General features: G+C 31.5%; 1 protein-coding gene across 1 annotated transcript; it reads left to right on the top strand.

Moving 5' to 3' along the window:
• The first annotated feature begins 16,121 nt into the window (after window positions 1-16,121).
• On the top strand, window positions 16,122-17,673 carry LOC149544444 (clavaminate synthase-like protein At3g21360). The gene is made up of 3 exons (XM_089798856.1): window positions 16,122-16,744; window positions 16,872-17,122; window positions 17,211-17,673. The coding sequence occupies exons 1-3, from the start codon at window positions 16,373-16,375 to the stop codon at window positions 17,548-17,550; spliced, it is 963 nt and encodes a 320-aa protein (XP_089654982.1). The 5' UTR covers window positions 16,122-16,372; the 3' UTR covers window positions 17,551-17,673.
• Window positions 17,674-23,243: the final 5,570 nt, after the last annotated feature.

Here is a 23,243-nt window from a genome sequence, read left to right as displayed (position 1 = left end):
TATCAAGTGGAATTGCACTTGAATAGGTAGAGTTTGCCAAGAAAATTGATAAGGTCAAAATTTCCCTTGAAAATGTTTTTTCATTGTATAGGAAGTTGTGTGATTTTTCCAATTTCACATAAGAAACTAATCAAAGAATAATGAGCTTGGAAAGAAAGTAGAAAATCTCTAGCATGCAATTACCTAGAGATCTAGCTTTGAGTGAGAAGCATTTTGCACAATTGATTCACACACAAAGGGAGTTAGATGTACTTATAGTAGAGGAAGAAAATATTAAGGCTAAATTAGTGCAGATCCAATCCTCTGTAACCTCTCATTTAGAAGTCCTCCACAAGGAACAAGTTTATGTTGAAATAGTTTTAAAGAAAGACCCAAATCTTTCTACCCTTGATGGACTTGTACACCTTGCTATAGAAACTTCCATCCAACACAAGTCACTTGACATAGCTTTGGAGAATTGGGATGTAGCTCTAAAAACAATAATGGAGGTAAATATGAATTATTTGGCTAAGTATGGTATTACTCCTTATAACCCTTTGACATAAGTGTCAAAAAGGGGGAGATAATAAGATAGGGAGAGAAATAATAAGGAAAGGGGTAGATATAAATTTTGATAGCCAAGATGGGGAGATACAAAATTTTGGCAATCATATAGAAAGTTGCTCTGATACAAAATGCAGATGTTCCATAAGCTCTGATAGATCAGATATAGAGACATAGGTGCAGGGTAGAAGCCAAGAGAATATAGGCACATTTAGCACAAAATTTTTGTTGCAAGAATGTCAAGGCACAATCAACTTAGGGGGAGTTAAGGAATTTTGAACAAATTTTTGAACAATTTTGAAATTTTGTGGATAAGGTACTCATAATGACAGAATAGTAATGTCTAGTTAAGTGTTTTTGACACTCATGTCAAAAGGGGATATTATTGGTCCTTAGATGGTTTTTACATATGAGTTTCAACATATTTAATCACTCTTTACATTGAAGCCAAGTACACCATGCATGCCGAGGCACAGTGTGTGCCGAGCTAATATTTCAATAGGTGCTGAGTGACTTCAGGTGCCAAGCAGTATATAAGTGTTGAGTGACATAAAGATGTCAAGTAATAGTTAATTCCAAGAAATCTATAACTATACATGTGTCGAGTAATCTAAGAACATGTTTATGCCTAGTAAGATAGAGTGTAATAGATGTCGAGCAATCTAGGATATTATATGTATCGAGCACCAGTAGTCCAGTATGTGCTAAGTAACATAGAATCAACATATGAGTTTGTGCCCTCACAAAATCAAATTTAAACTAGTTTTGGAGCTGACATAGAGAGATTTCAAAAAGGAATAAGGATAAGATCCAATATTTTATGTTTCATATGCAATTTGCATGCAACCAATCAAAAAAATGGAGAAGGCATGCAACAAATAAGAAAAATGCAAGGAATAAGTAGGAACTTGAGATTTAATATGGATCGTATATCCATACCTAACCCTAAGTCCTCACAATATTTAAAGGAGGTTGAAAACTACATTCCATATGTGATAGAGAGAAGTGTATGGGGAGATTATAGAAAAATTCAATGTGAGGAGAGTAAGACTTGGAGGAATAGTGTAGGAATTATACATCTAGTTGATCAAAACAACATAAGGGACAAGGAACACGATTAGATATCAGATCTTAGAGGATCAAGATCAGAGAGAGTAGATCAAGTGCCTGAATCTAGAAATTAAAGATTGCATACTATTAGGTTTATTGTTCTAATACTTTCTTGTCATTGTATTAGAAGTTGGAAATCCTATATTGATAGGTTAGCTTAACAGCTAGGTAGGTGAACCTTTGGAGAAGGTGTTGAAAATCCTATTATATTAGGTGGGTTTAATAGCTTATTGTAAATCCTTTAACAGGGTGACACTTCATGTAAAGTATTTTTAAATCCTCTAACCAAGTCACTATTGATACAGTGTAAAAGCCTTTAGTAGGGTAGGCCTTTCAGAGGGATGACCATCAGAAGTGGTCAAATAATTATTGCTGTAGTAATTTTTTTGGGTATCATCCCCACCCCAGTTTTACCTTCTTATTCCTAGAGGGTTTATGGGTTACCAAATTTGGTGTTGTGTGTTATTGCATGTGTTTACTTTATGTTCATTTATATTTTTACATGCATGCACTTTACTTTTTAGTTATATGATTTAAAGGATTGAAAAAGTTTTAAAGTGTGGTACTTCTAATTCAGCCCTTGTCTCAAAAGTACTCTTCCCATTTTGAACATTCTAATAGAATTTCCATAGTTAAGAGTGCTCAAGTTGGAGTAGTCTTGGGATGGATGACCACTTGAGAAGTTGCATTGCTTCACCTCTGTGAGCATCACCTAGATCTAATGAGTGCTATGTTTTCCAATTATTCTCATGAGAGCAAGATTTGTGTTGAATCACTACTCTTGAAACATGGGTCAATGAATTTGACTCAAAAACTATATAGTTAAATCCTAGTAGCAATATTACAATAAATATTATAGTTTAGTTGTTTTGATTGGCTGAAAATAGAAGATGAGTTTAACCTATTTAAAAACAATCACAAAGATATTGAAGGAAACCATAAAAATTTGAGAACACCAAGTTTTGCAAGGTCTAAGACTAAGCCAAATCATTTTACCAAAGCTATAATTCACAAGAAATAGGACTAAAACCATAAACAAAATTTACATTCTCATAATTTTGGGTTGTAATAGGGACAAAAAAACCTTAAGAATATGTTTTGAATAATAGTTAAAACATCCAAGTTAGTATGCACATATAAATGAAAAAATAAGACCAATCAATATTAATAGATACCCTTAAACCTTACTATAAAGGGAAGACCTTGGATTGAGCCAAGAGTACCTAAAGAATGGGTCAAAATAAAACTTGAAAATAAAACATAGTGTGATTAGCATAGATTTAAAGAAAATCTCCAAAGGAGAAAAGAGATACCAAAACTAAATCTTATTGTTAGATGAAAAAAATCTAGCATTTAATAATAGGAGTTAAAGAATACCAAGAAAATGAGATTAATGGAAATCTCGAGTTGAAAGGTTCTAATTGTTTGTCCTTTAATATTAAAACATCTACCTACAAGAGACGACCAAAATAGATTCAAGTCCCACAAACTATCTACCTAAGAAGGAATGTTTATAGGTAGAGGGGTAGGATAAGTCTCAAAAAATTTGAACTCAGTAGGATTAGCACGAGAAAATACTATGTAAGTCCACCTATCATAGCATATAATGGATAATAATAAATTTGAAATCTAGAAAATTGAGACATACTAAACAATCACTTGCGGACATAAAAAATAAAGTGTCAATGTCCCTTCGAAGCAATATTATTTGAGTCTTTCTTTCCAAAAAATTTGGAGAAGGTTTTGCATAACATCTTAGATTATGGAAACATTATTTATGTCTCCATATGACACTCCTAAATTTTTTTCATCATAAGGCATTGACCTCTGCTTACAAGCTTGAATTTAGACATATGTGTTACTTCTTAATATATTTAGTCTTTTCATTAGTACAAAAGTATGTTGAAATAGTCGGTCAGTGAGCCTTATTACTAAATAGGGAGAGACATTGAACATTGATACATCTAGCAAAATGATGCACATTCTGAGTAGTGTATGTTTACCTAGCACAAATATTGACATGTTTATATTTTAGTAGAGTGCTTGCTAGACATATCATGTCATCTAGAAAGTATATTACATGAGGGACAGCATATACACCAAGCATATCAATAATCATTATTGAGTAACATAAGATGAACATCAAAGTTTGTAAATGTACCAAATACTATGTTATTGAATCTTATGGATCAAGGAAACAATTTATGAAGTTCAAGAAGATGATTAGTTTGGATGTGCTGGGATAGTTACATGATTTTATGGATCCCAAGGCAAAGTGTACCAAATGAAAATAAATGAAATGGCTATTGGTAAATGAAAATGAATAAGGATCATTGGTAAAATTACCTTAGCATTTGAGAAGGATATAAACCCTAATGAAAATGAATAAGGATCATTGGTTTAATTACCTTAGCATTTGAGAAGGATATAAACCTTAATTAGTTCAAGAACAAGGTGTCTAGAGAAGGTAGGATTGTGAAAGAGATGGTGATGTGTGTGTGAACAAAGGAATGAATTAAGAATAAAGATAAGGTAGACAATCGTACCAAGAAGAGAAGGGAATATATATTGGTAAAATCAAAATGGGAAAGATGATGAGAGTATATAGAGCATAAAGGATATAAAATAGCATTGAGGTAGATGAATTATTTTGATTGATTGTTGAATAAATTGATAGTATTATTTTGTATTATTAAATTCTCAAAGTATTGGGTAGGGCTAGACAAGTCTTTATCTATAAATATCATTATTGAGTAGACATTTGAATAGTATTGTGAAATATTTTCACAAGGTAGACTTTAGGAGTTCTTAATGTATTAATCATAACAAGGTAAATTACCAAAAGTTATACTTTTATGTACTTCAATTTAGCAACTTTCATGGTACAATATTAAGGATTATGGGTGTCATCTCCACTATGTTTTTACTCTAACCAAGGGTTTTTACCTAACCAAAATCATGTTTCAAATCTGTTTATGCATGTGACGTCTTTATGTATCGAATTTTTTTAGTTTATTTACTTTCATTCACTGATATGGTATTAGGACCATGCATGCAAAGCAAGATCTAATGTTCAAATGGTTAAATGAGCTTAGACAATTAAAGTTTTAGAGGGTATTAATTCAGACCCCTCCAACCCCACTTACCCCTACTCTTAGCACCTTAACTTTCAAATAATTAGAATCAGAGATCAATATCTTTGTCAAAGTTTAACGAGTTGAAAGAAAGGATCTAAAGAGATGGAAATACATGTATGAAAAGATGATTGCAAATCCATCCCTTTAACTAAAATGTGCGAAAGATAAGATTGATGATCTCACAAGAAATTTGAAGAATTCATTAAGATAGAGGAAGGTGTTAACTCATCAACTAAAGGATACTCAAGATTAGGTTGAAGAAATCTCAAAACAATTAGAGGGAATATTTTTTGATGAATCTAAAGTTTTTATATTAGATCTAATTGAAAAGAACTAAATCTTAATTGAGCAAGTAAATTCACTAGAAAAGGAACAAGAAGCTCATTTAGTGAGAATGTCTAAGGTCTTGATACAAAATAGAAAAGTTGATGATGGAAATAGAATGATAGAAGATGAGAGAAGGAAAATGAGTGTAAGATAGGATGAAAAAGATGTGGAAATTTAGAGGTTGACTCAAAACCCTGATGATATGACAAATCAGTTACACAATGTTAATAATAAGATTACATGAAAAGTAGAAGAGATTGTTAAATTGAGATCATACAATTAAAATTTAAAGAATGAATTGAAAAGTGAGAAAGAAGCCAATGAAAGACTAAAGAGATTTGAGGATAGCATAAGGCAACTGGATGAACAATTTAGAAATCAAAGAAGACTTATAGATACCAATGTACTAGGATTTATAAAGAAGTCTACAACTAATAAAAGATAATCATGAAAGTAAGAAAAATAGATAAATGTTTATACCACTCAAAAACATAAGAAGAAAAAATGATATCATTGTGGAAAACTGGGTCACATAATAAAGTATGTGGGGGCAAGGTCAGTAAGTCATCTATTACTACTAAATTTGATGTATATTATTATAACTATAACAAGTATGATCATCAAGAATTTGAGTTTGGATCTAAATTTAGTAAGACTCTAGGAAAAAAATTTTTTGATGGTAATTTATAAACATTCAATAAGTATGGTTACAAATCAAAAGGTTGCAAGTCACATAAAAAACAATTCTAGATACTAAGTAAACAAGGAAACATTGTTAATTAGGATTAAAATATAGGGATTTCATGTACAAAATTTGTAAGATATCATCACAATGAATTAAATTTAATAAGAATGCACATGCGTGGAAGATCTGGTACTACACAAAATTTTAGAATAACATGTTTTCATTGTCATCAGGTCAATCACTTAACCAACAACTATAAGTACCAAACACATGCACCTAATGATGAAGAAACCAAAAGAAAGGGTACAACAAGTGTTGATAACATTCATACCTAGATGAGCAAGATGTCGAGAAGAAAGATAGAAGATAATGGAATGGAAATTGGATGAGTCAGTAACACCTCATACCTCATCTTTTGTATTTGGTGACTTGACAATTATAAAGGAAACCCTGCATGTGTATATGGGAACTACATTTGAATTGTTGGGGTATTTATGAGTTCTTTATAAGGATGGACCAATATCCAAATTAAAATATGGAAAGATGCAATGGATAACTCACTTATCTTTCAATTCCAACATGGCTAGTAAGCTTAATACAATAAGATATACAAATAGTGGATATGTGTTTTAAGGTGAGTGAAAGGTAGTAACCGAGCAAGAGTTTCATGCTTGGTAAGGAAGTTGGTTGATATGCCACTTAGGTTAAATATTAGCATTTATTGTACCCTACCTAATCCCAAAAGTACTTTTATCTATAAATAGGGTGTTCTACTCATTATTCACCAAACATATGAGAGTATTTTTATGAGCAATTTCTAGTGATTAATGTGACCAGTTAAATTTTAGTCTCAAACTAGTGAACTTGTTAGAGATTAGAGCTAGCAAATTTGATGTAAGGATTTGAACATGCTCAAGAAGTTTAAGAATCAATCAAAAGAGACCTACTCATACATTTGAGAATTTGTGATATCCAATTTTGCACTAACGAAGGCATCTAAGGTTGTAAAACTAAATTTAGTGAAGAACGATGATTATCAAGAGCTAGATTATAAGTTGTATCAAGAAATTGTGACCAAAATAGATGAGATGGGATCATTTTCATAATTTCCTCTAAGGTTTTCATTTGTTTATTATATTAAATCATACATCCACTCTAATATTGGAGAAATTTGTGAGTATAAGTTGTAAGAAGATGACAATGAATTGTGTGTAAATTGACATTTGATGGATGAGAATAAGCATGTCGAGATCAAGGGATTGACTAACGTGCTATATTTTCTAAAGATATTTGAATATGAGTGTATATGAATTATATGTAGCATACTTTATGATCAACTGATATCACTAGAAGGTGCAGTAAAGTTCACTATAGAAATAATGCATATGGTTACTAGTTACCCTATTTCCAAATAACCAATGTAGTAAAAGATACCTCGAGGACATAAATAGAGAAGCTCATTGATGCTACTTGGGATGGTAGAGGTCTTCAATTGTCAACTACCACTAATCGCAACACAAAGTTTACAACATGTGTTATAGCCTACCAAATATTTCAATCAAGAATAACTAATAGTGTACCAGTGGAGTTGTGGATTTCACCTACAAAATTGTGAAGAAAGGTTTCAAGATTGATCTTGCTAAGAACTAGCTGAAATAATTTGAAGGTCATAAGAAGGCAATTTGAGTAGAAATACCAATACACTAAAATATGGATCACTATTGATATGTATCTTCTTTTACCTGCATAATTTCATCCCTTCCATAAGAGATGTTAAATGCAATACTAAGAGGCCTACGAGTTATAAAAGTAATGATTTCATCAATCTTTTGTTTGAGAACTTTGACAAAATGATGAATGAATACTTTGAACAATTCATGTCTAAAATGCATAAAAAATTTAGATTTTCTCCACAAGTAATTGTGGATTACAAATACACTATTTTTTTCTTATTAGAAACTCTCACATGCCTGATAAAAATAGAAATCTTAATTTTTAAAGTTGAGAAAAAGTCTAACAATATGATAAGCTCGCTGGAGAAGATATTTGGTGATGAGAAAGATGAGTTAGTTGAAAGGGAACCTAAAGAAAATGAGAAAGAAGTTTGTAAAAAATAACTCAAGGAGGAAACAAAGGCAAAGGAACTAAAATAAAGGAAGGGCAAGAGTGAGAAAATTGAAAAACCTAAGACTACTAATCTTACTTATTCTAAGACTGGAGATACCACAACATCTACACCCTGTGCGAAGAAATTATCAAAAAACGAAACAAAAAGTGAGTAGAAGAAAAGTCATAGATATTAGAAAAGGAAAAAATGTTTAATAGTCAATGACCAAGTGAATGAAAAAGTAAAAGACCGCAAAAGGAAATGATAGTGATAAAATTTAATTGGATGAAGAACAATTCCAAGCAATGAAGAAGTTTGTCCAAAAGGCCATTGATGAACATGTACAAGCTATGAGAAAAAAAGTAAGCTTTAGATCTATCCAGGAGTAGAAATTTTGTAAGCTAAGTGATGAAGGTAAGGGGTATGTGTAGGATCATGGTGTTCCAAAAAGTGGGGATCTGAAAAATATGTAGTTCTGAAATGCCTCAAAGCATTTGAAAATCTATTCCAACTTTTTCCCCATACATATTGATACTAAATTAAAATAATGAATAGCTTTATAAGGCCTATAATATTTTTTGATACCAAACCTATATAGTCAACTTAAAAAATGTCCTGAAAATGTGTTTTTGGCGTTTTCTTGTGTTTTTTTTATACTTAAAACATGTAGTTGTTGGCATTTTTTCAACAAAAATTGATGAAACGAAAAGGGTTTCTTAAGAATTATCTTAGCTTTCCATAAATTTAAGGTTTTCCAAATTATAATTTCAGTATGTAATTATTACTTATTTTCTAATGGATTTACATATAAAGTGTTGATTGACACACTACTTGAAAGACAACTATAACTTTCAAATTGTACAACATTTTTTCAATCCAAAAGATGCATTAAATTCTCTGCTTCTTCTACTATAAGGAAAAAGAAATGAAAATTTAAATTTTGCAAAGTCTTGAATTAGTTAAAGTGGTCAAACATGAGAGATTTTTTATTCCAAAAATATAAAAATAGAAAATTAATAATTAATTATTTATTTAGTATAAAAATACCCAAAAATATGTGTCACATCTAGGCATGAGTCTTCTCCTTCAATCTATAATATTATTTAAAAATATTATCGTTTGATTTGATTAAGGTGCTTAAGCATACATCTACTTGAAATTTTTTTACTATTGTAATAAAATTCAAAATTTTGGCCAATCATTTTTTTTTTAATATAAGACCTAGTAGTTTAGAAGCTAAATTCAATTTCTAAAAGATTTATTTCTCTCAACTTTTTTATATATAAAGCTAATAACAAGTAGAAAATTGCATGCCAAGTTGGCATAACCCTGATTTACTGATTTTTTATTGCCACTTAAAAGTATAGTTTGGTTGACCATGATCCTACACATACCTTAAGCATAAAATTGAAGACGGTTCTATTGATTCTTTGTACACACACACACGTGTGCATGCACATGCACACACACATGCACACACATACTCACACACATGCGCGCGCATGCATGCACACACACGCGCGCGCGTGCACGCACACACACACACACACACACACACACACACACACACACACACATGCACCCATTAAAATTGAAAACATAATTTCTAATGAATTATATAAAAACATAATTACAAGATGGAGATATGCTCTATATATAGAGGGACAATTGAAAGAAAGGTCACTAATATTGAGTGTCCCTAATATGATAGTACTTAAAATTGATGAAGCACTAAATAAATACAAAGGAATATTTATGAAAGAAATAGATCAATGAGAGTTAAGATGGGACAGATACAAGAAGTAGAGGAAGAAAGTGAAAAACTACTGAAAATATTTTATCACTTGGATGAGAAACATGAAAATGACAATTCCCCAAATACTTAACAGCAACAACTCCAACAACTTGATAGTAAGGACATTTTGGACATGGCAAATAAAGTGATTGATGACATACCATAGATGGTGAAGGGAATAGAAGAGAAGATTGAATTTGTATAAATTAATTATAGTGATCTATATGAATCCATAAATAAGGAATAAGATGTTATCTAAAGTGCTAAAAAACCACCTAAAGAAACACCATTCACTGAGTTAGCCATTAGATAATTGATGAAGGAGGAACCTATACTACAAGTTCATGCATGTATATTCCCCATAATAACTCCTGACAATATAAATATTTCTATTGATTCTAGTTCCATTAATGTTCCAATTGATGTAGATAATACTAACCACCAAGTAAAGAAACCCAAAGGAACACATAAGAATATATCACCAAATGCCACTAAGAAGAAACCAAAAGGAAATGTTGCCTCTAAGAAGAGTAAAGATAAAAGTAGTGAACATACATTAGGCACATCCACTACAAGAATAGGCTCAAATACTCAAGACATGGAGAAAGGTAAAGAGAAAGAAAAAGAGAAGGAGAAGGAGAAAGAAAAAGAAATTTTAGAGAAACATACTATAGAATAGCCAAAATAGCATAAATTTTTTGAAAAATATGCTATAAATGAGGCCCCCAAGAAACAAAAGGAGATTGAAATGAAGGATGAAAAACCTTCAAATGACAAGAAATAAAAGAAATATGAGGAGCATAAATCTTTAGTGCAATGGAAGATATCCCTACCACAATTTCTACAATATCTCAAGATAAGAAGAAGAAGAAGAAGAAGAGGAGGAGTAGAAAGAATCAAGTGACATTTGATGAAGAGATTGTAGTTCCAATCTAGGATCCTGCAAAAATTAGAGCATGATGCAATGATGAAAAATGGTGAATTTGAAAAGAGGAAAGCAATATGTAGGAATGGTTGGGATAAGAAGTGAAACATAAGCAAGAATTATCATATGTAAAAGACATCTTATTTCCAATTATTCCAAATGAACCAGTGAATGAAAAATCCCTAAATTTTGATTGATCAATTAGGTTCACTTGTAGAACAAGTTAATGCATTTGATGTTGATGTTTCCAAGTGGATGGTGATATTAGTAGAGAAAATAATAGAATCATCAATGGAGAGGCTAAATAAATCTATTTCTATTCAACAAGTTGAACTTGATTGTATTTTTACCAAGTTGGAAAATACTCTTGAATAGATAATCAACGTATTCCAATAGTTATTTGATGTGATGTTCCAAATTTTACACAAGATATTTTAGTAAATATAAAAAAATATTGCTAATGATTTGAAGAATTAGGTTGATAAGTTAATCGAGGTACCTTGGTCGATCATGGTTCATTATCAAAAGATAAAGAACTTTGTAAGGTTGTAATTGGATTTAAGAAAAGAAGAGGAAAAGATAAGAGGATAAATTCTTGAAATCAAACCTCCGTGTAGTAAATTTAGAACTCTTAAAGAAAAATATTAAGAAAGCCATAGAAATTATTACAACTCCTTGAATATTTGTCATTGAACACATGATCAATATTTCATAGCAATGTTGTAGATACATTATTGCAGATCAATCATTGAATACATTGCTAGCATTTTTTTGTATTCTTCAATCCCAAAATGATTGGGCTTTCCTAGACAAACATTTATTTGTAATCTCTTAATTGACTACAAACCTGAAGAGTGTTGTGAAAACCTTTCACAAGGTAAAATTTAGTAGGTCTTATTGTATTACTACTAATAGGGAAAATCACCATAAGTGGTACATTTTTATGTTCAAACCAAGAAACTTTCATGATGTTGTACTGAATAATTGTGAGTGTCATCCCAATCATAATTTCCCCTCTAACAAAGGGCTTTTATAAGATAAAAAATCATGTGTCAAATGTGTTTATGCATGTGATATATTTTTCTTAGGGGTTAAAATATGTTTTTAATAGCCTGGACCAAAAAACCCCAATAGAATTTTAAAATTAAGAGTTCAAGTTTAACAATAAAAAATAGTGTTAGAACAAACAACTAGCACCCTAAAACAACCATGTATCTATGGTTATAAAAACAAAATCCAAAACCCAAGGGACAAACAAACCAAATGAGCAGTATGATGGCTCCAACACTATCTCTTCTTTCTTTTCCTTAATCTTCTCAAGAACTGCATTGACATCCTATTTAATCTTTTTATAAGTTTTGGGCTTCAACTTATTGGTAAAAAATATGGTTCTCTTCTTTCTTGATGTCTCTTCCATGCCCTTAGCCTCATCCTAGTCCAAAAACATGATGTTTCTCACCTACATATCGACATTTACAAGAATTTTCTTCATATTTTTTAGTCAAGGCTTCTAACAACTTCTAGTAATTGTTGATTAGAGTAGAGGTGTTTCTTTCCAAATTCTTAATTCTATCTACTAGTCCTTGTATCTTTTCGTCCACATCATTACCACCATTACCACTCCCTACCTCCCCATTGATTTTATTTTCAATTTCTTCCACTTTTGCATTCAAAGCTTTATAATTGATGTTGATCCTTTTAATGGAGTTGAAATTCCATTGATCCATTTTGAAAGTGTACATATAAATTTCTTTATCTATTTGGAGAGCACTCAGTGGTGGATGAATACCAATACCTTCCATGTCCTTCTCCAATAATTTAGCATGGACCTCATCCACATACACAATATTGGTGACATGGAACTGCTTCTCTCTATTTTCCTCATTCTTCCCCTTAGACACTTTATAGGCTACATGGAGAGGGTAATTTTATGTCTCAATGAACACATCATGAGTCATATTTCTCTTAAAAGATTTATAGCACGAGGCCCTTTTATCATAATCATCCCCTTCTTCACCAATCTCCCAATTTTGAACTCCCTCCCCTTCTTCACTTGTTTCCATATTTTTCCCTACCATCCCCTACTTCTTCTTGAAACTAGCATTCACATACTTGAAATGAAAAAAAATTGGGGAGGGATAGGTATTTGGTGGCCTAAAAGGTTTTTTCACCGACCCACCAAAGAAATCACTCTCAGCTTCCTAATTTATTTCAAGGCTTTTGACATTTTCATCACTTGATTTTTTATAATATGACTCCATTTTCTTATAGTTCAAACTCTTCTTATTTATTTTAGCCAACTCTTATTTAAATTCTTCCATCTTAGCCATAAATATATTTCCTTTATATTTTCTACTAATTAAGGTTTTATAGATTTTTTTCCTTTTTAGAGCAGATAGGGGAATCGAGAGTTTCCTTCATGTGATAAATTATAAAATCAAAAGCTAACCACATCAACCCTTCATGAAGAATGGATTTGTGATGTTTCTCCTTATACTCTTTGATACTACAGGCAAATAAACACAATGGATGTAAAGGAAAAGAAGAAAAAAATTACTTTAAAAGTGATTAACTAGGACAAAATGATAAATATTAGCCCTATCATACCTCCCATCACAAGTCACAAACTCAATTACAACTTTACAAAAAAAGTTTCCACACATTTTTAATGGAATAAGCAACCACAACCCCCCTTTCTCTAACAAGAGCCCCATCTCTAGCCTTATGAAATTTACTAACCACTTCCTTTGTAATTTCATTGTTTTGATAGAAATTCATACCTTTAGTTTTGAGAATCATTATGATAACCAAAATATTGATATTCAATTTGAGACACCACCTAGAATGAGTCACTATACTCACTTCCCAACCATTAATAAATGCCTCTATAATCTCTTGCTTGACATCCTTCATTATGTCATATAATTCATCATACCACCTTTATCCATCTTCTCCCACACTTTTTGTTGTATTCTTCCATGAAACATAGTTCTCGAGATCTCTCCTTTTCAAAGCTTTGCCAATGGTGAAACTTATGCAAATTTTTTGCTAATTAAACAACCTCAAAATGCAACTTTCTATCAATGGAGAAATGCCCAAATAAAAGATAAGAAGGAAAACCATCAAAAAAATGTGAGGACATTTCTAATTTTGATGCATAACATTGAAATAAGTACATTCATCATTATACTTCATGTCCCAATGCATAAATTTCATTAATAACAATATTTTTAAAATCTTTAACTTTACAAAACACCTTGTCATGGTTGATCACTTTTTATAGATTTTTGTGCCTTATAAATACCCATTCTAGATTCTAGGTTTCTAGTTGGCAACAACAATGTTGGCAAGAAAGCTTGCCACATTGTTAGCTTCCCTATCCATGTGGCTTATGACCATTTTTCTAGAGTATTAACAATAGAAGAACATTCTAACATTATATTATGTATTGACCATGAGACCTTAATGATAATCATGGAATATGCTTCTATCCATAAGGTTATGCATGTGATGTGTCTATGTGTTGAAGTTATTTAGTTTATTTACTTTCATTTAACAATAGGGTATTATAATCATGCATGCAAAATAAAATCTAATATTCAAATGGTTAAATAAGTTTAGAGGGTTAAAGTTTTAGAAAGTATTGATTTACCTTCCCACCCCCCCTTCCTTAGAACCTTAACTTTTGAACAATAGATTCTATTCAATTAACCCATTCTAGATCTATACTCCATTAGACTACATAATTGATTAGATACTTTCTATATAACTATTGATAACCATAAAATACCTTTTTCTTGCTAATCAACATTTCTAGCTTGGTAGCACACAAGAATTCCTTGTGTTTTACACTTCACAAATAAAGGCTTTGTAAATATAGAAAGGCTTGTCTAGTCCAACAAGAAATATAAATAAAAAATATACATAGTAAAATATATCTGAGTTATTGGTAATTTCAAAATAATAATTTCTATCTCTATTTATCATGTAGAAAGAGCTATTCAATGTAAACTAAATCTAGTAGGTTATCATGGAAAGCATATGCCTTATTAAAGAGACTACTCTGTATGGGCCTCTATGACTTTTTATGTCAAAAGAATTAGTTTGCATGTTTTCTCTATAGTGATTTATAATTTAAGTTGTACCATCACTCAAAGATTCCCATGCATCTCCAAGGGAATACAATTATAATAATAAATACCCATTCATATTTTATTTAGTTTTGTGTTTATTCTAATAGATCGATAAAATAATCATATCATTAAGTTCTAAATTCTTATAGGTGATTTCCATGACAAATGTTGTTTCTCATTCATTTACATTTCATTTACCAAAAAAATACTATATATCTGACTACTATATATATCTGTTAGAATATATTCTTTTGGTAAATGCATTGACTATGTTTATTCATACATGAATTCCTCTACAATATTATCTTACCATCTTCATTCAACCATCTATTTCATTCTTATCAATCTCATAAGGGTCACAAGGAAGCCAGACTAGTGATTTTAATACTTAATGATTTAAAATTTAGATATGGATTTTGACAAACTCTAATCCATTTTTTGCTTAGATAATGTCAAATAAAAACATGTGTTGGATGGTTAAGTTACAAGCTTTGATTAAAAATATTCACATGTTTATTACTTAGCTTTATTCAAGGAGTATACTAGGAAACAAAATCATTTATGTAGTCAAAGAAATAAAATGTGTTTGAATCATCCTAGAGTCATTTAAATGTTTGAAAGTTTCTTTGTTTGATTATTTTTGAAATTTTGAAAGTGGTCTTTTTTTAGGATTGAACCCAAGAGAAAGTGTACTCTATCAATCCAAAACTCCTTTAGGATATTTATGAATGTCATTCTTCATTGAAAAATATCAAATAATATTGAACCCCATGAGATACATGTCTTAGATGTTCTTGGTCTCCTTGTAGAATTCACTACAGTACTAGAATAATGACAACCACACTTAATTTAAATCTAACTAACTTTCTTCTTAAAATTTAATCTATATAATTGATGTCTCATATTTTATTATTTTTAATAAATATTTTTATAACTCTCGCCTCTTAATGAAAGATTAAAATAATCAAACATAAGATATTATTCTAATCTAAAGAGATTCTATATATTAGAATTTTAGTAGAGACCAATTTCGAAACATAAAACAAATGACATTTCTTTTCCACACTTAATTTCAATCTTTTTATGTTTTACTCTGTTTTTCTTATGACTCTCAATTAGTAATGCAAGTTTGACTATTCATGATTTTTTTAAAATTTGCATGGCTAATTAAACATTATTTACCCTAAAAAAATATCACTTCGGTGATCGAAAATGGGAGTAGTTGAGTACTTTAGGCGCACATATGCGTAGTCAACAAAAAATTATTAAAAAGTGACCTGTCTAGATAAGTTGGCGAATATTGACTTGTATTATATTCACACACATTGTAAAATATTTGGATTCTTCCCTCAGCGATGAGTTCAGAAATCGCCATCAAGGTTGGAATCTGTCAACAGTCACTCCTGCTTTTTTCCAGCAATTTCCACATTGCGAAAGCCCCACTGGTACTGCTGTACAGCTTTAATCCCAAGGCTGCTAAGGATGCCACGTGAGCCACTATACTACTAGTACGAAGACATTTAAGTCTTCAAGATTATTGCCCTTTAAACCTTTCTCCTCATACACAACTTAACCTTTGATCACAGTTCAACTCAACTCAAAAAGGGAAGATGCAGGATTGCCCTTTCCAACAGGGGAAGTTTTCCCAACAGAAAGTTATTGATGAAAATGGCAGCCTATTTCCCATGGTTCTCCTTCCTCAAGATGACAATGAGGAAAGTAATACTATACAATCCTTTCTCCAAGCCATTCAAGCCAACAAAGAGTGGATAAACGATCAGCTGAAGAAGGTGGGAGCTTTGCTTTTCAGAGGATTTCCTCTCAAAACTGCATCAGATTTCAATGAAGTTATGGAAGCATTTGGCTGGGATGAACAGTCATATTTGGGAGCAGCTTCAAGAAGAAGGGTTATGGGAAGAGTTTATACTGCAAACGAAGCTCCTCTCCATCAATCCATCAGATTCCACCATGAGATGTCTTTGGTAAGTTTCTAACCCAGTTGAAGTCGCACTAGTATCTTTAGAATTTATTTATTGCCTTTGAATTATCAGCAGTAAAGATCTTTTTGGTGAAACAGATCTTTATATTTATCTTTTCTAATTGAGGCAGTTTGAGGACTTTCCAACCAGATTAGCTTTCTTTTGCGAGGTTGCTTCTCCCGATGGAGGGCAAACGGCCATTTTGTTGAGCCACAAGATTACTGAAAGAATGGAAGACAAATACTGTGAATTAGTAAGGAAACTTGAAAACGAAGGGTTGATTTATACATCGATTTTGCCTGCTGAGGATGATCCCAATGATTTTTTAACGGGTTGGCAAACCCTATACAAAACCAGGGATAAGGAAGAAGCAGAAAGAATGTAAGAATTACTCTCTATATTGATGATACTTCAATTTTGTGAAGAATTTATTTAAATTTTAATGCATTGGCTTTGAATTCTTTTCTAGGGCTAGAACTTCAGGGATAAAGCTATCGTATGTGAATTGGGAAGGAAACAATATGGTTCTCCAATCAGAGCCTCTTGTTTCTATTAGAAGAGTGGATGGGGATAAAAGAGCCTGGTTCAATCTATTAGCATTTCACAATATAGAGAAACCCCCTATATTGGGCGGTGGATCTCTGATCTCTAGAGAGGCCATTGAATCATGCCTTGAAATTGCTGAAGAGGAGGCTGTTGAAGTGAAATGGGAAGTTGGTGATGTTGTTGTGTTGGACAATAGGTTTGTGATGCATGCAAGAAGGCCTTCTAAACCGCCAAGAAGAATACTTGCTGCCTTTTGCAAGTAGCAGTATGTAAGCTTTGTTTACCTAGACTATATTTATACTTATTATAATCATATTATAGATGGGGGAGACTATATTTATACTTATTATAATCATATTATAGATGGGGGATTCTATGTTTTGAAATTCCGTGTATTTATTTTCATTATTTTTAATTATTTTCACATTGGACTTTGTCTATAAATAAGTTTAAGTTTGGATTAACATGTTTTTGAAATTTTATAGGCCTTTAACAGAAAAGGATATTTTCATATGTTAAGATTCGTGTAGAATATCAAATCAAAAAATATTGAAAGACATCTAGAAGAATAATATGGAACTCTCCTAGTATGATTTCTTAAAGCAAGATTTGTTTATTTGAAGGTAAAAAGATTTTGATACACATACACAAGGATTTCTCAGGCAAAAAGCATTCATGTTTCCATGGGGGCCTTGAGAACCTTCATTATTTATGGGTGACATTTACTTGTAAAATCTTTTCCTTTTAGCGATGATTCAAAAGTAATGAATAGCTTTAAAATTTAGATGAGCTACATCATTTTATAAGCATGATGTTTTTCCTATTAACAAGAAGTTGCAAGAATATTTTAAGCTAATGCATAGATTCTGAGAGAGTGCAAGTTCCTAAATAGGGCCTCCTTTGGAAGTAATCAAGCTCAACTAATCCATTCTCTCTTTGTTTATTGACTATAAATGTTTAGTATAGGTAAATGCAACACAACATTAAATTGGCTTATGTGATAGAGGAATTCTCCTATCTACTGATAGATTCTTTCAAAGCTCAATTTGTAATCTTTATTGATTCAATCAAAGGCTACGACCATTTATTTATTAAAAAAATGGAATTCTTATAAAAAAAACTAAGACTTTCTACTTCTTTAATCTATAACTTAGTTATAGTTTAAAATTATCAATGTTTAGCAAACTAGCTTATATATATTCGATAATATATAAGGAAGTCAAGTGTTGTCAAAATTAAGTTTTATAATATGGAGTTTATTAATCAATTATTAAGATAAAGCCTCAAAAACTCTCATCTTCCCTCTATATATTATATAATATATAAGCTAGTAGCAGTGATGTGCCAATATAAAAGTACCAAAGAATTGTTTATTGATAAATTTTTCTATGAAACATAAGTTTTGTTATACATATATACACTCATTGTTCTCATTAGTAGAAAAAGTCAATTAGTGAAAACATAGGTTATTGGTCAGTAAAAGTTGTTACCAAGCCAAAGCATATCAACCAAGTCAAGGCAAAACAAGAGTGTAAGTATTAATCAAGTTGCGACTGAGATCTATATATACTGAGTACTTATATGTAGACTGAGAAAATACTTAACTGAGCCAAAAAAGCTTATAATGACAACATGTTTAGCAAGAATGGGTAGACTATTTACCAAGCTACAAATGAAGAATCTAAATATTTTCAATGATAGAGAATTCCATGTATTTCTATTTCATGGAGTGGGAAAATATGTTTGTACAAATCAAGGAAAATATTTGGTAAGATTTATTGAGATGAGCAATTTGATTGTTTATGATACCAAGGAACAATAAGAGCTAGTGGAATCAAAGAACACTAATAAGATGATAAGAATAATTAGATTTTTTTTATTTAGATTCATCACGTATTCTAGAAAATTCTACTAACCCTAATTAGGACATTATTAAAGAGGTAAAATAATTTATATTTACTTTAAGGACAATAAAGGAATTGTCAAAACTTATTGTAGTAGTTTTTGTTGAAGTTATATGCTAGAGGAATGAGAGGAAAGATCTATTGTATAGAGGAGAATTGTTGAGATAATGGGTGTTGTACACATTCCATAATATTATTATATTGTATTAATTCATTTTATTATCGAATGTTGCACTGAGATGGACGCACCACATATAAAGATTCTCATGGGATATACTTGATGAGTTGTATTGTAGCATTGTGATAATATTTCATGTAATTATTTAATATTGGGGAAAATAATTAAATTTCCAATATTAAATGTGAGTTCAATGGGTTAGATAGCACATGGTTTATGTAATATTGGTCTTGGTGGTTTTGTGGGACTTGTTATGATATAAGCAGCCATAAGGGTAGTTTTCGGTGTGATGAGAAAGAAGGAAAAAAGGGAAAGAGTTGAGCGAGACAAGGCCTGACAGGTTAGCGAAGGGAGCATTTGTGAAGGTTGGAAGCATGGAATTAGATGTGTGGATTCATGCTTGTTCACATGGATTGCTTTGTTGTGGATATGGATTTAAAGGCATACATGGTTGTATTACAATGGAGTTTTTGTTGAATAATACATGGTGATTGATCCTTTTGGAGGCTGATTTTTTCCCTCAATGAGGGTTTCTAAGGGTATATCTTGTGTCACATTTTTGTGGGTATGTTATCTATTCTCTTGCAGGTGAATTTTAATTGCATTTTTATCTTAGATCTATTATGGGTTATGTGGAAATAGTTATATTCTTTGTTGCAAGTTTCTTTACAAGTGGTATCAGAGCTATGATTTTACTATTGTAGCCCTACATTGAATCCATGGGAATGAATGAGAGGATAAAAGAAAGGGCAAGATATATGAGTTATTTATTACAGATCTAAGGGGTTTGGGTTAGCTATTATGATGAGATGTTGAAATATTTTGGGCATGTCAAATAAGTGGACAAAAGAGTTTTTTTGGATGTTTCATTTAAATGAGGATTTTAGGGGGTAGCTTGCATAAATGACCTCCTAAGAAAAAAATAGACCTCACCATTGGATCCAAGTCAACATTTCCATAAATCTTCATAGATAATATGCCCTAGTTTGGCCATGTTCAGAGGAAATGAATGAGTTTTTTAGTTTTAGTCCATGATGGCGATCAAATTTAATCCCGTCGAAATTTTTATCACAAAAAAAAACTCACAATAAAAATGGTAAAATGATTGTCTTAGTAAAATGACCATAACTTTCTCTTATGATATCATATTTTAGAGTTCTTATAGGCATTAGAAAGCTAATTCAGAGTACTACAACTTGGTGTAGGTTTGGTTCTATGATTTTGACATTTTTTCATATTTTAAGAGCTCAAAAGTTAGATGTTATTTATTTTGAACACAAATTAGGGTATAACTTGGACATACAAACTTGTATTTTGGACTTTGAGTAGTCAACAGAAAGCTCTTACAGAGCTCTAGACTATTCGATACAATTGTTCAATTGTGTGTTTTCTTTGATGTTACATAAATGTCATATTATTTATCAGTCAGAGTCTATCGAGCTCAGTTGATCAGCAAGACAAAAGGTAGAGTCTACCAAGTTTAGAAGGTTAGCAAGAAGGTTTATAGTGTCTACCGAATGTTCTCAGGCTTTACCTTGTGTAGACAGTTGTTACTAAGCTTTAAAGGTTAGCAAAGGGCATTCAATGTCTACCAAGATTACTAAATCATCAAAGAAAAATATGGCAGAGATAGTTCTTATCAAACTCTCATGGTTAGTGAAGGAAATTCAGTTCTTACCGAGTTCACTCCATAGCCAAAAGATTTTGCAAATTTTGTAGTGTTAACTAAGTTGATATGGTTAACTTAGGAAATTGTTTCTGGAGCAGTGTTTACCAAGCAGGGTCAACCAATGAAGGATTTCATTGTTTTGTGAAATAAATTTTATTTGTTTAATGTAATATTTGTAGCCGACTGATGTATGGTTTATTGGTAAATGTAACTTGTGAATGAGCCAACTTGATAATCTGAATGGTATATATAAGAGGTAAAGTTGTGAATTCTAAGTGTGTGTGATGGATTTGATGTGATATGAATGTGAAGGAGGACTAATTATTGTGAGACAAAATTTTGAAGGATGATCAGAGATCATTGAGGAGTAGCAAAGCTATATTTGATCAAGGAGGATCTATTGGTGCAGAATAGAGATCTGTAATCAAAAAATTTAGTTGCATCTTATTCAGGTCAATTCTAACCATTGTAGCAGTGATTCCAAAATCTCTTAATAAAGTTGGTTTAGCGCCCATTTTTGTAAATCCTCTAACAAGGTAACAGTTTAGTTGAATTATTCTAAAGACCTCTAGCAAGGCCACTCTTAACAGGGTGATTAAATCCTCTAATAGGGTCACACCTAATAGTGTGTTTTGTAACCTTTAATAGGGTTAGCTCCTAACAAGGCTCACTTTAGAAAAGTGAAAATTGGTAGCTAGTTACTTGGTGGTTTTTCCCATATTAGGTTTCCACATTAAATTTGGTGTCTCTTGTGTTCATGTTATTTAATTTTGCATGCATGTTAATAATTATGAACGACTGAAGATCAATGACAAGTTAATCTACTAAGTTTCAGCATTTTGTGAAGTGTTTACCAAGTATCAACAATAACTACTTATTTAAGACATCTAAGGGATCTGGATTTATTTTGTGGTAATTGATTCACCCCCCCTCTTAGTTACTCCATCTATAATTCCAAAAATTGGTATCAGAGCTTTTGGTGCTTGCAGAAAAATATTTCAAGGATCTAAGCCAAAGATCAAGATGTCTTAAAAGAGAAAAATTTCAAGACTTAATAGGGACAACTTCTCAGCATGGAAGGGATTGATGATACTTCATTTAGCTTCTATTGGTGATTCAAGGCTAAAGTACCTTGATGAAAAATATGCAGAACCTGCTGGTACATTATCTGTCAATGATATTGCTAAAAAGAAGACTCACAAAAACATGATGATAGATATTGCATGTGCCCTAAGCTATGAAGAATTTGATGACATCAAGGATTAAAAAACTGCCTTTGAAATGTGGAACAAGCTGAAAGAGATCTATGGAGGTGATGATAATGTGAGAAGAACCAAAAAGTTTGAGAGTTTAGTTTGATCAAATGAGGATGAGAGAAGATGAAAACATTGCAAAATATGTTGAAAGAGTTAAAGAATGTGTTAGTGCAATCAAAGCATCTATAGGAGATATCAAGGAGGAAACTGTTATAAGTAAAGTTCTTAGAACATTACTTCCCATTTATGCAATTAGAGTTTCTACAATTCAAGAAATAATATGTGAAGCAAATCATAAGATAAATTTAGAGGCCATAGTTGGAAGATTGACTACATTCGAGCTAGACAAATATGATAATTATGTTCCAGTTGCTAAGAAATTGAATCAGCATTTGAAGCCAAGATTTCACTTAAGGAGAAAGGCAAGAAGATAAAGGATTCTTAGTCAGACAGTGATGATGAATCAGAACAGAGTTTAGACAGTGATCTTGAGGTGGTTGAAGCTCTAGTACCAAGAAAATATTCGAAAGGAAAAGGGAAATACAAAGGCAACGTTCCTCTAATCTATTTTTCTTGTAAAAAAATTGGACATACTGCTGCTAGGTGCCCAAATAAGAAAAAACAAGGATGAGAAGAAAGGTCACAAGTGCAATGGCAAAAAAAGAGTTCAAATCATTCAAGGATAAAGGTAAGTAAACATGTTTCATGGCTAAAGATTCTAATGATTTTGATGATGAAGAAGAAGATGAAATTGTTTACATTGCTGCAAAGGATGAATCTGATAATGATGAGAAAATGACACTTATTTCTCATGTGAGCAAACATGATACATGGATTATAGATAGTGGTTGTTCTCATTACATGAATGGTGATAAAACTAAGTTTGAACATTTTGAAGACTATGATGGTGGCAATGTGAGGTTTGGTAATAATGAACCTTGTTGCATAA

The sequence above is a fragment of the Cupressus sempervirens genome, chromosome 8 (assembly GCF_028749045.1).
Source record: "Cupressus sempervirens isolate cs-2001-9-10 chromosome 8, ASM2874904v1, whole genome shotgun sequence".
Lineage (NCBI taxonomy): Eukaryota > Viridiplantae > Streptophyta > Pinopsida > Cupressales > Cupressaceae > Cupressus > Cupressus sempervirens.
This window is presented reverse-complemented; position numbering and strand designations above follow the sequence as displayed.